At 36.2% G+C, this 13024-nt stretch overlaps 1 protein-coding gene and 1 pseudogene across 1 annotated transcript; both read left to right on the forward strand.

Moving 5' to 3' along the window:
• The first annotated feature begins 2666 nt into the window (after positions 1 to 2666).
• On the forward strand, positions 2667 to 5165 carry LOC120123159 (protein HIGH CHLOROPHYLL FLUORESCENCE PHENOTYPE 244, chloroplastic-like). Its single transcript, XM_039142113.1, has 8 exons — positions 2667 to 2938; positions 3018 to 3256; positions 3556 to 3654; positions 3748 to 3942; positions 4159 to 4251; positions 4360 to 4455; positions 4672 to 4812; positions 4921 to 5165. The coding sequence occupies exons 1-8, from the start codon at positions 2785 to 2787 to the stop codon at positions 5095 to 5097; spliced, it is 1194 nt and encodes a 397-aa protein (XP_038998044.1). The 5' UTR covers positions 2667 to 2784; the 3' UTR covers positions 5098 to 5165.
• Positions 5166 to 5271: 106 nt separating this feature from the next.
• Positions 5272 to 9233, forward strand: LOC120123158 (annotated as a pseudogene).
• Positions 9234 to 13024: the final 3791 nt, after the last annotated feature.

The raw sequence follows: 13024 nt of genomic DNA on the forward strand, positions 1-13024 counted from the left end.
CACTAGGAAGTCGAAGGGACACATATCTTCTTGTTTCTTTCAAGAGGTAAACAATAGATCTAGGGTGTTAGGGTCGCTTTTAGGCTGAGATGGTTTGGGATATGGGTTGAGGAAGATGAGAAGAAGATTTTGGGGTCTTTTGATATCTCCGGCCACTGTGAACTGTCGTGGGCTCTGTCGTGGTTGTCGTCGGTATAGGGCGGCTCTTTCTTCCCCGACGAGGGAAAGTTGAGAGAATTTTTAGAAACCATCTCTATATTTTCTGAGACAAATAAGGGAATGAGGGGAATAAGGGTTTAGGCCTAGGTTTGGGCTTAAATATCCAGAGCAAAACGACGTAGCTTCGTCATCTCCATTCCTTTGTTTTCATATTAGGGTAAATATCTGTTAAAGTCCCTGTTCTTTTATAACATGTTATTTTAGCTATTAATGAAGTTTTATTTTCTTTTGTTTTATTCCTGTTATTTATGTTTTCTTATATTATAGTCTTAACTTCACTGTATCAAATTCCTATTAACTTTCGATTATTTACCTTTAATTTTTCTAATATTCATTTTGGTCATTTATCTTTATTGTAGGTAAAATATTAAATTATGCCTGTTTGTTTTCACTGTATTCCATTTTAGTCATTTGTCTTGTTGTATGAAAATGGTAATTTATGCAACAGGGCCTTAAGGCTAACCTTATTTCCGTTTTAGTCATTAAGTTTAGGGTGAATCACTACATAGTCCCTCTAAGTTAGGCATTTTTACACTTATGTCACTGTATCTTGGGTTATTTACTCACAGGACCCCAACCTTTGTTGTTCTATTATGTTTTAGTCACTAGGTGTTTCATTTCAACATTTCTTTGTTTCAAGTATCTTGTTTTTAATTTGTTCTGATTTGATCAGCATTTGAGATGTCCCTTATTTGAATTTAGTTATTGATCTTTGTATTACTTCTTTTTAGCCATTAATGATTTTTTTTAATTCTTTGTTTTGAACCCGTTATTGGTTATTTATTTTGTTTTAATCCTTGTTTGTCTAGCTAATCAATTTATGCTTTATTGGTCATTCATATGTATGAGTGTATTATTTTACATATTGTTTCCATATTTGTATATTGATTTTTCAAATGTGTATATGGGTACGTATTTTACGTATTATATAATTTGATTCCTATACAATATCTTTGCTTGTTAAGATTATTCATTCGTGCATTTTCATGAAAAACAATTTGTAAAATGGGAGTGGAAAGCATTGCTTGATTGAAGTAGTTCAATCCGATACGACATTCGAACAAAATGTGAACTTGAAATAAATTGATTTTATTTTACTAATTAATTCATTTTTATTTTATAATTGAACAATACAATGTATGTTTCTCTAAATAGTAATTTATTTTATTTTATGCAAAATGTCGGTATGCAATTTATATTCGATTTGCGGTTTTATATATTCTAAGATAGAATATTCTTTTATGAATGAGAAATAGTTGAAATAGTTTTTCCGATGGAGGATTGCCAATTTTGAGATTTCTTATCAAGGTAAAGAATTTTATTTAAATAAATAATTCGAAACAAATCAATTAAACTTTACTAAATGGATCATACTTTAATTATCATCGCAAATTTATGATCTCCACTATTACGACAATATGTAAGCATTTAAGTACCAATTTTGGGCGGTGTGGGGGTGCTAATCCTTCCCCACGCGTAATCGACTCTCAGACCCGTTAAATTGAATTTTTGGTAAATGTATACTAATTTTTGTCTTAAAAACGATTTTTTCTTAAAATTATTTTAAAAGACGTTTTTAGGTATTCGACCTACCTATCTCAAAGGTCGATGACGACTCCCTTTCAACTTAATTCAAATTAATTCAAAACTGTCAAATTTTTAAAATAAAAGTCATAATTATTTTTAAACTTAATTGTTTTCTCAAAAAATGGTTATCACAACACTATGTCTATTTATTTTTCTTTAATTTTGATTGTAATAAACTATTCAGGGTTCAATTCGATAGATAAAAAATATTAATTTTAATGAAATTAAAAATAATTACAACATTGAAATCATAAAAACATGTTGTCATTTATTTTTAATTAAGAATATTTTTTATTAGTCTAAAATTAATATAAAATAATATTTATTTAGAATTTTTTATTAATCTAGGATGAATATTAAGTAGTATATGTTCAAAAATACTTCAACTTTCAACCATTTTGACATTAAACGCTTATATTTCTGACATTTCAGTGCTCGAACCTAAAACCTCAAAGAATAACAACAAATCTTATTTCTAGTGCTCGCAAATCCTTTACCACTGCAATTGCTTGGTTCGTGTGATTTTTTTAATTAATTGATAACGAATATAAATATCTTATAAATACAATTGCTTGAATTTAAAACGTTCAATAAAAAAACGGTTTCATCTATTAATAAGATTATTCAATAAATTTTTAAAAATGATATATTTTATACATTTATTGTATGGTATAAATATATTTTAAAAATTAAAATGATGTAATAGTATTCAGCTAAATCAATCTATTCGTTTAGAATGAAACGACATCGTTGCAAGTAGCAATGTGATAGAACGGCTAGTGAAAGCATAAATGATAAATTGATTATCCACTTGAAATGAAACAACGTGGCAATGTTCGCATCACATCCTTAGTTTTCTCTCTCTCTCTCTCTCTCTCTCTCTCTCTCTCTCTCTCTCAGCCGAGTAAAAGGAGCAGAGTAAAAGGAGCAGAGCAAAAGTCAATACACATACACACAACTAGCAAAGCAAAATCAGCAATGGCGTTGAGACTCCCCACTCAGCTGGCGACACGTGGCACATTCCACCACCACCACAACAATTCCAGAACTGCAACCACCACTGTGCTTTCATGGCGGCGGACTCTAACGCCGGACGCTCTACCAATCCCCTCCTCCACCTCTCTAACCACCAGTAAGCACCCCTTGTTCTTCATTTTGCTTCAAATCAAACGATATTTCGTATTGATCCTTCTTCTTTTTGCCTCCGGCAGAGAAATCGCATGTGCAGCAAATGGTGACTTGCAGTGCCAGTGGAAGTGCTCAGGCTGTGAATTTGGCTCCGGGGACTCCCGTCAGGCCGACCAGCATACTAGTCGTTGGCTCCACCGGAACTCTCGGGAGACAAATCGTGAGACGCGCGCTCGACGAAGGGTACGACGTAAGGTGCCTTGTTCGGCCGAGACCTGCTCCTGCCGACTTCCTTCGTGACTGGGGTGCCACCGTTGTCAACGTAAAGATCTTGGTCTAATGATGCTTTTAATCCCTCCACTATTTTGAAATTATAAATTTAGTCTCTTCATTTTATAATCTATAATTCTATTAGGAGCTCCAGATTGATGACATTACTAGTTTCTGTTCAAGACTTCAAGTAATCTGGTGAAAATTTTCTGTTGTTACTAAAAATTACAACGTATGGTAGATTCACATGTCAGTTGTCCAATGCTCTTCGAAAATGTATACTTCAATTTACCCAAATTTATTGCTTTCACCCTCTATAAGATTTGCACTTTATTGTATACTTTTGAGCAGGCAGACCTTAGTAAACCAGAGACAATTCCTGCAACATTGGTCGGCGTCCATACGGTTATCGATTGTGCCACGGGCCGTCCGGAAGAGCCTATCAAAACGGTATCGTTGAATAATTATGGTTATTATTGCTGTGTTTTTTCTTTTGTTGTTGCTCAAATCTAAGGTTATCTAATTTTCATGTGTTGTGTTTAGGTAGATTGGGAAGGAAAAGTTGCCCTTATACAGTGTGCAAAAGCAATGAGGATTCAGAAATATGTGTTCTTTTCCATTCACAATTGTGATAAGCATCCCGAAGTTCCACTAATGGAGATCAAGTATTGCACTGAAAAGTTCCTTCAGGACTCCGGCTTACCCCACATCACGATCCGGCTTTGCGGTTTCATGCAAGTAAATGTCATCTAAAAAACTTGATCTTTGCCGATATTATGTGTTTGTGTGTGTATATGTACATGTTTCCAAAATCTTTAGCGAAAATGTTGCAAGTGAACATGATTTCTTGGAAGAACCAGTATGATTGAATTAATTTATGTGTTTGAAGTTTGAACGTCGTTTGCTATCATATTTAAGCTGTGGTGTTGTAAATGGTTGTTGCCATTTTTTCAGGGGCTTATCGGCCAATATGCAGTGCCTATACTGGAAGAGAAGTCCGTATGGGGGACAGATGCTCCGACTAGAATTGCCTACATGGACACACAGGTTGCACATGCTTAAATCATTTTGCGAATCGGTTATGTGTATATATGGCCTGATCGTTGTTGTCGATCATGGGATTTCGGTATTTAATCCAGCTTCTTTTGGTTTTAGGATATTGCTCGATTGACGTTTATAGCTTTGCGCAACGAGAAAGTTAATGGCAAGCTTCTCACATTTGCTGGTCCTCGTGCTTGGACAACCCAAGAGGTATGTAAGTCTGTATTGTCGCTGCTCCTTTGCAACCAGTGACGATTTCAGGTGATTGATCTCGAAGATAGTGCAATGTTTTATCTTTCATATCAACAATGTCTTGGGGATCTCGACTTATCATGTTAACATATTGCCATTCCTAAGTGCTGATATGGAACTCTCGGAAAAAAAGAGCCACTGATTTATTCTGTGTTAAAATTTCTTATACTTAAGGTGATAGCATTATGCGAGAGGCTCGCAGGGCAAGATGCAAACGTTACCACGGTTCCGGTTACCATCTTAAGATTCACACGACAGCTGACTCGGTTCTTCGAGTGGACTAATGACGTTGCTGATCGATTGGCATTTTCGGAGGTAAATAAGTGGTTTTTTCCCTCGTCTGCTCGGCATTATCCCGGTGTTGGATGGTTATCATCGTTCTCTAGATCTTTTCAAGGATACTAATGCCGTGCACATTGTCAGGTTCTTACGAGTGACACGGTTTTCTCGGCACCGATGATGGAGACGTACAATCTTCTCGGTGTCGACTCGAAGGATATAGTTACACTGGAAAAGTATCTGCAGGATTACTTCACCAACATTTTGAAGAAACTGAAAGACATCAAAGCTCAATCGAAACAAACCGACATCATATTTTGAAAGGAAAAAACCTACATGTAAGCAAAGATACAAAGTCGGGGTAAAACTTTTGTTGATGGTCTGACCTTTGGCTTTATCAAAATATTTATGTTTTATTGACAAATAATATCAAATTATAGGTAAGTACAAGATAGTACCGATTTAAAAATAACTTCTGATCTCTTGACGTTGGAAGCTCCCTCCTAGTGTTGAATTCGAATCTTAAAGAGATATCAACAATTTTTCTACTATAAAATCCATTGATTAGTGCATCATTTACATTATATATAGAGAGAAAGATAAAACCACCTAATTATCTCCCTGCTGTTTCTCTTTGTCACGGGGTGTTCTAGTTCAAAGCTAGATTTTCTCCCTGCTGTTTCTCTTTGTCGGGAAAGATGCAGTTTTTTAGATGAAGCGATTCAGCAACGATTTGCTTTTGCTGAAGCTCATGTTGCGTACACTGCTTCATTGAAGTTATTTGGTCAGTCTTTGAATAATTTCATCGAGCATGATTTTGGTACTTCTTTAGAGGAGTCGCCGCCCCCTTCTCCGCCGTCTCATAATCAACTTAAGAGTAAAGTGGTGGATCCGATTCAAGTTGGGTCGGGTTTACCCAAAAAAGGCTATGTTTCTCACCGCCATTCCCATTCCAATTCCGGATCTCATCTTCGGTTCCATTCGGATTCGGATGATGATGATGATGATTCCGGCGGGTCTTTGCACCATTCGGATCACTCTTCTCCTTTGCACGGCGGCGGTCATATAGAGTATATGCACAAGAATTATCCCAATTATGCAGCTTTTGAAACTGGGTCTTTTCCAGGTGGGTTTACGCATATGAATTTTATGAAGAAACAACCAACGCCGTCTATTGTTTATGCACAAAGGCCTATAAATCTAGAGATTGTTTATATGGGGAATCTTCATCGTCCTCTTCTTATTATCCTTTCTCTTATGTAAGTAATGATAATCCTAGTTCTAGTTCATACCTTAATCCGGGTTACCCAAATTACGATGGTTTCAGTAATTATTCTAGTTATCCAGCGCCTGGTTACGAGTATTTAATGCAACCGTCGGCGGGAACGGCGGAAGGGTCATCCTCCAAACTGCCGCCGCCTCCTCCGCCTTCACCTTCCAGAGCTTCAGCTTGGGATTTTTTGAACCCTTTCCAGAGTTATGAAAACTACAATCCTCCTTATACACCGAGTAGGGACTCGAGGGAGGTGAGAGAAGAGGAAGGGATCCCTGATTTGGAAGATGAAGATTATCATCATGAGGTAGTTAAAGAAGTGCACGGAGACCAGAAATTTGTCGATGGCGGCGGGCAGTCGATGCCTCCGGTTGAAGCTGAGTATGGCAAAGTTGCTAGTAGTGAAGCAGAGGCTTCGCATCATCAGGCGAGGCCGAGCGATGGGATGGAAAATGATGGGGTGGAATATGAGGTTCATGTGGTGGATAAGAAAGTTGTGGATGATGAGAAGGTTGAGGAGCATGGCAACAAACCATGAGCCGCTCTGAGGAATGCTTTCGAGTTGGCTCGAGAGATACGGGCTCAGTTTGTGAGAGCTTCCGATTCAGGGAGTGAAATTGGCAAGTTGCTTGAGGTGGAAACACTTCACTATCAGCGAAAACATGGTAATTGTTTTCACCTGTGAATAGGAAAGTGTGAATTTTCACTATATATATGTATAGGTTTCTGATTTGCATATTGATTAGATTGCTATTTTTTCCTGTAATGGTAACAGCGTAATGCTAAACGTCGGATTTCGGTATCTTTTATGAAACAGGTTCCAAGATGTTGCATGTGGTTAATCCTTCATTATCAGTTGTATCATCATCTCAGCCATTGACTTCTGAAGCTGCCGAGGCTTCATCTTCGACTTACAATACCGATCCAGCTTTACTAGACTTCGGTGAAGAACTGTCCAGGAAACCGAAAACCCTTTCCTCTACTTTGCAGAAGTTGTATCTTTGGGAAAAGAAACTCTACAATGAAATAAAGGTAAATTGTATTTGTTTTTACCTATCTGCACTTGAGAATATATTGGTTACCTCAAAATTCTGTTTGGTCTACTTAATTCACGTGTTGCATTCGGTTCCATTTCATTTCAGTGTATTGTGTTGTTTGATTGTCTATTATTTCTACCCGCAATGTTTTAGTTTAATTTGATTTATACGTCAGATATTCTTTTGCCTTTGAAGGGCTTCATGTTGTTGCATTTTATGTTTTTTCATATCGTTACTGTTGTTTCTGCACCCTATTTCGAGTTGATCTTCCAGGGTTATTACAATGGTTTAGTTATGTTCTGGGTTAGGAGCACTTGGGCCTTTTCTTTCAGTAGTAACCTTTTTTTGGTGTTCTTTAACTAGAAGTTTCCTACAAAATGCAGGCTGAGGAGAAGATGCGGGTAGGATATGACCGGAAATGCCGCAAGTTGAAACGACTGGATGAAAAGGGTGCTGAAGCTAATAAAGTTGATTCAACCCGTAATATAATCAGGAGCCTATCCAAAAAGTTAAGAATTGCAATTCAAGTTGTTGACAAGATATCCTTGACAATCAATAAGATCAGGGACGACGAACTATGGCCGCTGCTCGATGAACTGATTGAAGGGTATTTTCTTTTTCTCCCGTTTGTTCGACTCATTGCATTTTCTTATTCTCATTCTGCTTTATCTCCTTTCGTCGCTCTTCAGCCTTGGTGTTTTGCTTTTATCATGTAATAATGTATTATCGTGTGATAAACTTCGAATATATGATCATCGCTTTTACAATTTTCTTATGTTTTTTCCTTGTAATTCGTTTTTCCAGGTTAAGCAGAATGTGGAAATGTATGCTTGAATGCCATCGTAATCAGTATCAGGTGATTAGAGAAGCCGAAACATTCGGTTCTATCGGGTCAGGCAAAAAGCTCGGCGATGACCATTTTACAGTAACGCTGCAGCTCAAGCATGAACTTATTAGTTGGACACTAAGATTCTGTCGTTGGATGGGTGCCCAAAAGGGTTTTGTCAGGGCTTTGAATAATTGGCTTCTGAAATGTCTTTACTATGAACCTGAAGTGACCGATGACGGAATCTCGCCCTTCTCACCTAGTAGGGTTGGTGCACCCCCATATTTGTAATATGTAACCAATGGTCACAGGCAATGCATAGAAGTATCTGAAAAGGAGGTGGTTAACTCAATTCGGATTTTTTCCATGAGTCTACTCCAGCTTTGGGAACAAGATAAGTCCGAAATGCATCAGAGAATGATGGTCAATAAGGATTTAGACAGGAGGGCTAGGAATTTGGATAGAGAGGATCAAAGGTTACAGAAAGAGATCCAAGCATTAGATAAACAAATTGTTTTGGTTTAGGAAGATGGCAATGGTCTCTCGGTAGCTGGACATGCCGTGTATCAGAGTGAGACGAGTAACCGTAATATGCAAGGGAGCTTGCAACGCATTTTTGAGGCAATGGAGAGGTTCTGTTCGGAGTCCTCCAAAGCCTAGACGAGCTTTTACAACGTGTTAAAGAAAGAACCGCCCAAGAGCATGAGAGAGTTTCGTAGGGAGATACAAAATGAAATGAATTACGACATCGTCCCTTTGGACCAATGATCTAGTTTATGCAGTCCGTTGCCCCTGAGCGAAATGTAGCTCGGTGGTGGGTTATTCTGGTCCTGTAATGCACAACTTTGCTGGTTGCTCGTCCATCAGTGAAGAAATAAGGATGGGCAAGTTGCTCGGTGTTGCGGATCGCAAGCGTCTTCCAACCGACAGTCGAAGCTTGGCAGGAGCTCGAGACATTGATTTGACATTTGGTCGAGACGTAAGAACCATTCATGGTTTCGAAAATCTACTCAGACAGCAACTCATTGTGTTCTATCGACTTGTTGGCATCATTTGCCCCCCTTTCCATTGAAAGAAACTGGGGCTGAAAACCCCAGTTTCCATTGATTTATTAAAGAGATTCGTTGTTTCCAGGAAAGAAAAGGTCTGAAAACCACTGTTACTGCCATGATTAATGCAGAAAAAACAAGATTACCTGATTGAAAGAGCTCAATGCAATGCGTGTACCGTACAAGATGGAATACTTATTTTTCAACCCTAAAGAGTGTTTTCAAATATCAATTTGATCCCTGTACTCTCTTTACCTCGCACTGTTGTTGTCATTCTCGACGTTGCTCTTATTATTTTTTTCTCTAGCTACAAGCACCTTTAGGAGCGAATATTTGATCGAGTTCATGAGCTTTATTTTATAATTAATTTTTTTATCGAGTCTAATTATTCTAGTGTTTGTTTAAATTTAATTGAAAATATTTATAATGTTATTGTATTCCATACCCATATAAGATATACATATCTTTTTTATATGCAATATACACATATCATGTAGAGTTTAGGAACTCGAATCAAACTTAAAATATATTTACTAATTAATAAGAATTTTGAGTCTTATTTTTTTCATAGGCCATAATATTACACCTTATCAAACGATTTACGTTCAGCTCCTCCGCTCTTAGCTTCTTCAATCCATTTGGGATCTCCCATGGCAGATACATTTCTGTCGTTCTCAACGACAACACTACCAAGTCTTGGATCAAGCTCCGACAGGAGAGTTTTACCCAGCAATCTCCAATGTATTTTACTAAACTAAAAAACATAATTGACAAAAACTACAATGATTGAATAGCCACGTTTCCAACCTTATTGCAATAACTGGTCGTCCTTTAGTAGGTGAGAAGAGAATCTGAAATCTGCTTCCTCACTTATGGTATTTCATAACTGTACGAAGATAACATTAGACGAAATTGTAGTCTGAGAAAAGAACAAAACATTAAACCAAATTTCAATGATGTTGTCACCATTCTCAATTATCATAAGCCAAAATTATTTCATATATGAATGTTAATAGATAAGCCAAAATTATTCCATATATGAATGTTAATAGATAAGCCAAAAATATTCCATGAATGTTCATAGTTAGATGGTTGAAAATCTTTGAATAGATACTGTATCGTATATTCACCTTTGTTTTTATCAACATTGATACAATGGATTTTAAATTCGATATGCCTCGAGAACTATAACTGTGGTCAATTTGGAGAAAGCATAGGGCAAAAGGAGGAGCTTTTACAAAAGCCTTCCCTATTAAAAACCAATGCTACGTTGTTTCTGCTTTCTGGTTCTCATTGACTGAACAATCACTTAAGCCTTCTTGCCATGACGTCGTCACCGAAGCATGGAAACCTTCGCCTAGCGACATCGCAGAAGGACAAGTTCCGGGGTTTCGTATGACCACAAATATTATCAATGGCAGTTTGGAATGAGGTACTTCTGGTCCTGACCCTAGGGTAGAGGACCGCATTGGGTTCTATAAAAGGTACTGTATCATGCTTGGAGTTAACTATGGCGATGAGCTCGAGTGTTGTACATGAGGCCTTCGGATTTAGAAGTTTGGTGGACCTGATGTAGGTTCTAGTATCAAATGACAGCTAGCTTCAGTAAACAAGTAAAATAAATGCATTGCACTAATACCCTTTTTGTGGCAATAATAATAATCACTAAAAGAATTAAATTTAATAATTTGTAATCGCTAATAATTATTATATTGATTACTTTAATGAAATTTGTCACAATTATTTTGGTTTTGTGACTACGTCACAAAAAATTAATGCCAATGACAAAAATTTAAACACTAATATTATCCTTATCAGTGTAAAATATTTTATCATAGATATATAATTATATAGATTAATTAAAAAGTTTATTATGAAATCAATTAGAGTAATTATTACATTTTTAGTTGCATCTATCGTCTTTAGGATCATTGTCTTATCTAGTTAGACTAACTAGTTGTTTGTTTCATAAGTTATTTTTTTGATAAATTAATATAATACAAGACTTTTAAGATAATTAAACATAGAACCTTCCAGGAAAGAGTGCAACGTCTAAATACTATGATAAGAAAGAATATTTGTTTTTGGCAAAAAAAATAATATTTAAGTGAAATTATTGTTAGAATTAGTATTATTTATTTTATGAAAATATATTAATATTAATTACAATAATTTAATTATTTTTTTTATAATTTCGCATGAAAAATATAAAATATAAACATTTAAATATTAAGATTCAAATTTAAAATAATATCAAGCGTTTTTAAATTATATTTAATAAAATAAAATAGTAACTTACTAGTGAAAAAAATATTATTGTCACAATTATAAATAATAATAATGATCACTTAATATGTTATAACTCTTACATCGTTTATTTTTTTTATAAAAAAAATTGATATCAATTTGGGCATTTTATTTGTGACCAAGTAGAAATATGACATAATATTCACTTTAATTGTGATAAAACAACTATCGTCACAAATTACCAACTATTGTCACATTTATGAATAATATTACTAACTACTTAATAGGTTGAAATATAATTCAAGGTAAAGTTTTTTTAATGTCATTTTGCTTTGCCTTTCATGCTTTCTTGTAGGAGACGGTGTACTCATATTGAGACTTTGAGACTGTATAGCTGAAATCAGTACCACAATAGCTATATGAAAGCTTGCCTTGACCATGGACATGATCGCTTGGCAGATAATGTCGGAGTCCAAGTTGGGATAGTCCTGGTTGATCCCTCTAGCACATCATGTATGAGAACTTTTGTATATTGTTAGTTCTCATATGTTGTTTTTCCTCTTCCTATTCAATACATGAACCATCCAGTTACATCCGTTATCACGTTGGACATAGTAGTAAACATACTTTTCAGTGGTGGATCAGTCGATTCAGGAGTGAACAGAATTACGAATTGTAATTCTCAATTACAATCATCGCTTCTTCTTTGGATGGAAACTCCATTTCGATTCAGGAGTTAAATCTATAGTCACCAACATTAGGCATATCCACAAATTCTAGTTCGTACATTGCACCATAGTCAGCTTCATACATGTGTGTTGGAGGTTCCGTGTGTACCATATTTGTGGGAACTTCATTTAAATCATCCGAGTCCATGTTGAACTGCGGTGATTCTGGCTCAACGAATAGTCCAATCTCAACACCATTCGCACCTGGCTCACGAAGAGGTTCTTCTGTTTGAGATGAGGGTTCCTCTATGATACCAATATTTAGGTCGAACAAGCTGGTAGTTGAATGTCTTTCTTGAACTTGAAGGAATCGTGTCATATGGGTTTTGAACTGAGTGTTGTGTCGCGAGCATCTCCACATTGAGGTCAAAAAAGCTCGCAGTTGAATGCCTCCCACTGGAACTTTAAGGCATCGTGTCAAATGGGTACTGAACAAATTATTGTGTCGAAGGCATTTCTATATTCAGGTCAAAAAATCGGCAGATGAATTCCTTCCCCTTGAATTGGAAATGAAGTTTCCATACAGATTGTTCGTGGAGCCACCTCAGTGGAGATCGTAACAAGTTGCTGATGAATGTCTCCCCATTGAACTTGATGGGATGATACCACTATGTGGATTTCCCATTAAAGAGTTAAAATCATTACAATTACTTGAGTTGGGCTGTTAACTTGATCAACTTGTTGAGCTAGCCCATAGTGGGAGCATAATGACATACCAAAAACTGCAGACACTTCAACAAATGTGGCATACATTTGTGTATCAGGGTCTGAATTTTGATTTTGAGCATCAATCATATAGCAATATTGTCATCGTTGGAGAGTTCAAATGTTGTATAAGTTAAAATAAATAGTGCATTTGGAAATCTATACTGAAGTGAGGACAATCTTCTATTACTTCCAACATGAACCTTCCTTGAAATTTTAGTGATCAACTCCTCAAGATTGATATTTCTCTTGAAGGATATTCTGATAAATGATTTAATGCAAAGACAACGCCAGTTTTATCTTCTAGAATTTCTCCATCATAGTAAACAATAGTTGAATACACCTCATTTTGAGAGTTTGAAAGATTGAGAGTCCTATATCTG

This window comes from Hibiscus syriacus, unplaced genomic scaffold (genome assembly GCF_006381635.1).
Source record: "Hibiscus syriacus cultivar Baekdansim isolate YM2019G1 unplaced genomic scaffold, ASM638163v2 tig00110391_pilon, whole genome shotgun sequence".
NCBI classification, from domain to species: domain Eukaryota; kingdom Viridiplantae; phylum Streptophyta; class Magnoliopsida; order Malvales; family Malvaceae; genus Hibiscus; species Hibiscus syriacus.

Excerpts from the sequence above, each read along its gene's own strand:
- LOC120123159 (XM_039142113.1), top strand. The coding sequence starts at position 2,785 with ATGGCGTTGAGACTCCCCACTCAGCTGGCGACACGTGGCACATTCCAC. Across the intron at positions 3,257-3,555 it reads GGGGTGCCACCGTTGTCAAC|GCAGACCTTAGTAAACCAGA; the intron begins GTAAAGATCTTG and ends ACTTTTGAGCAG. Across the intron at positions 4,813-4,920 it reads ATCGATTGGCATTTTCGGAG|GTTCTTACGAGTGACACGGT; the intron begins GTAAATAAGTGG and ends GCACATTGTCAG.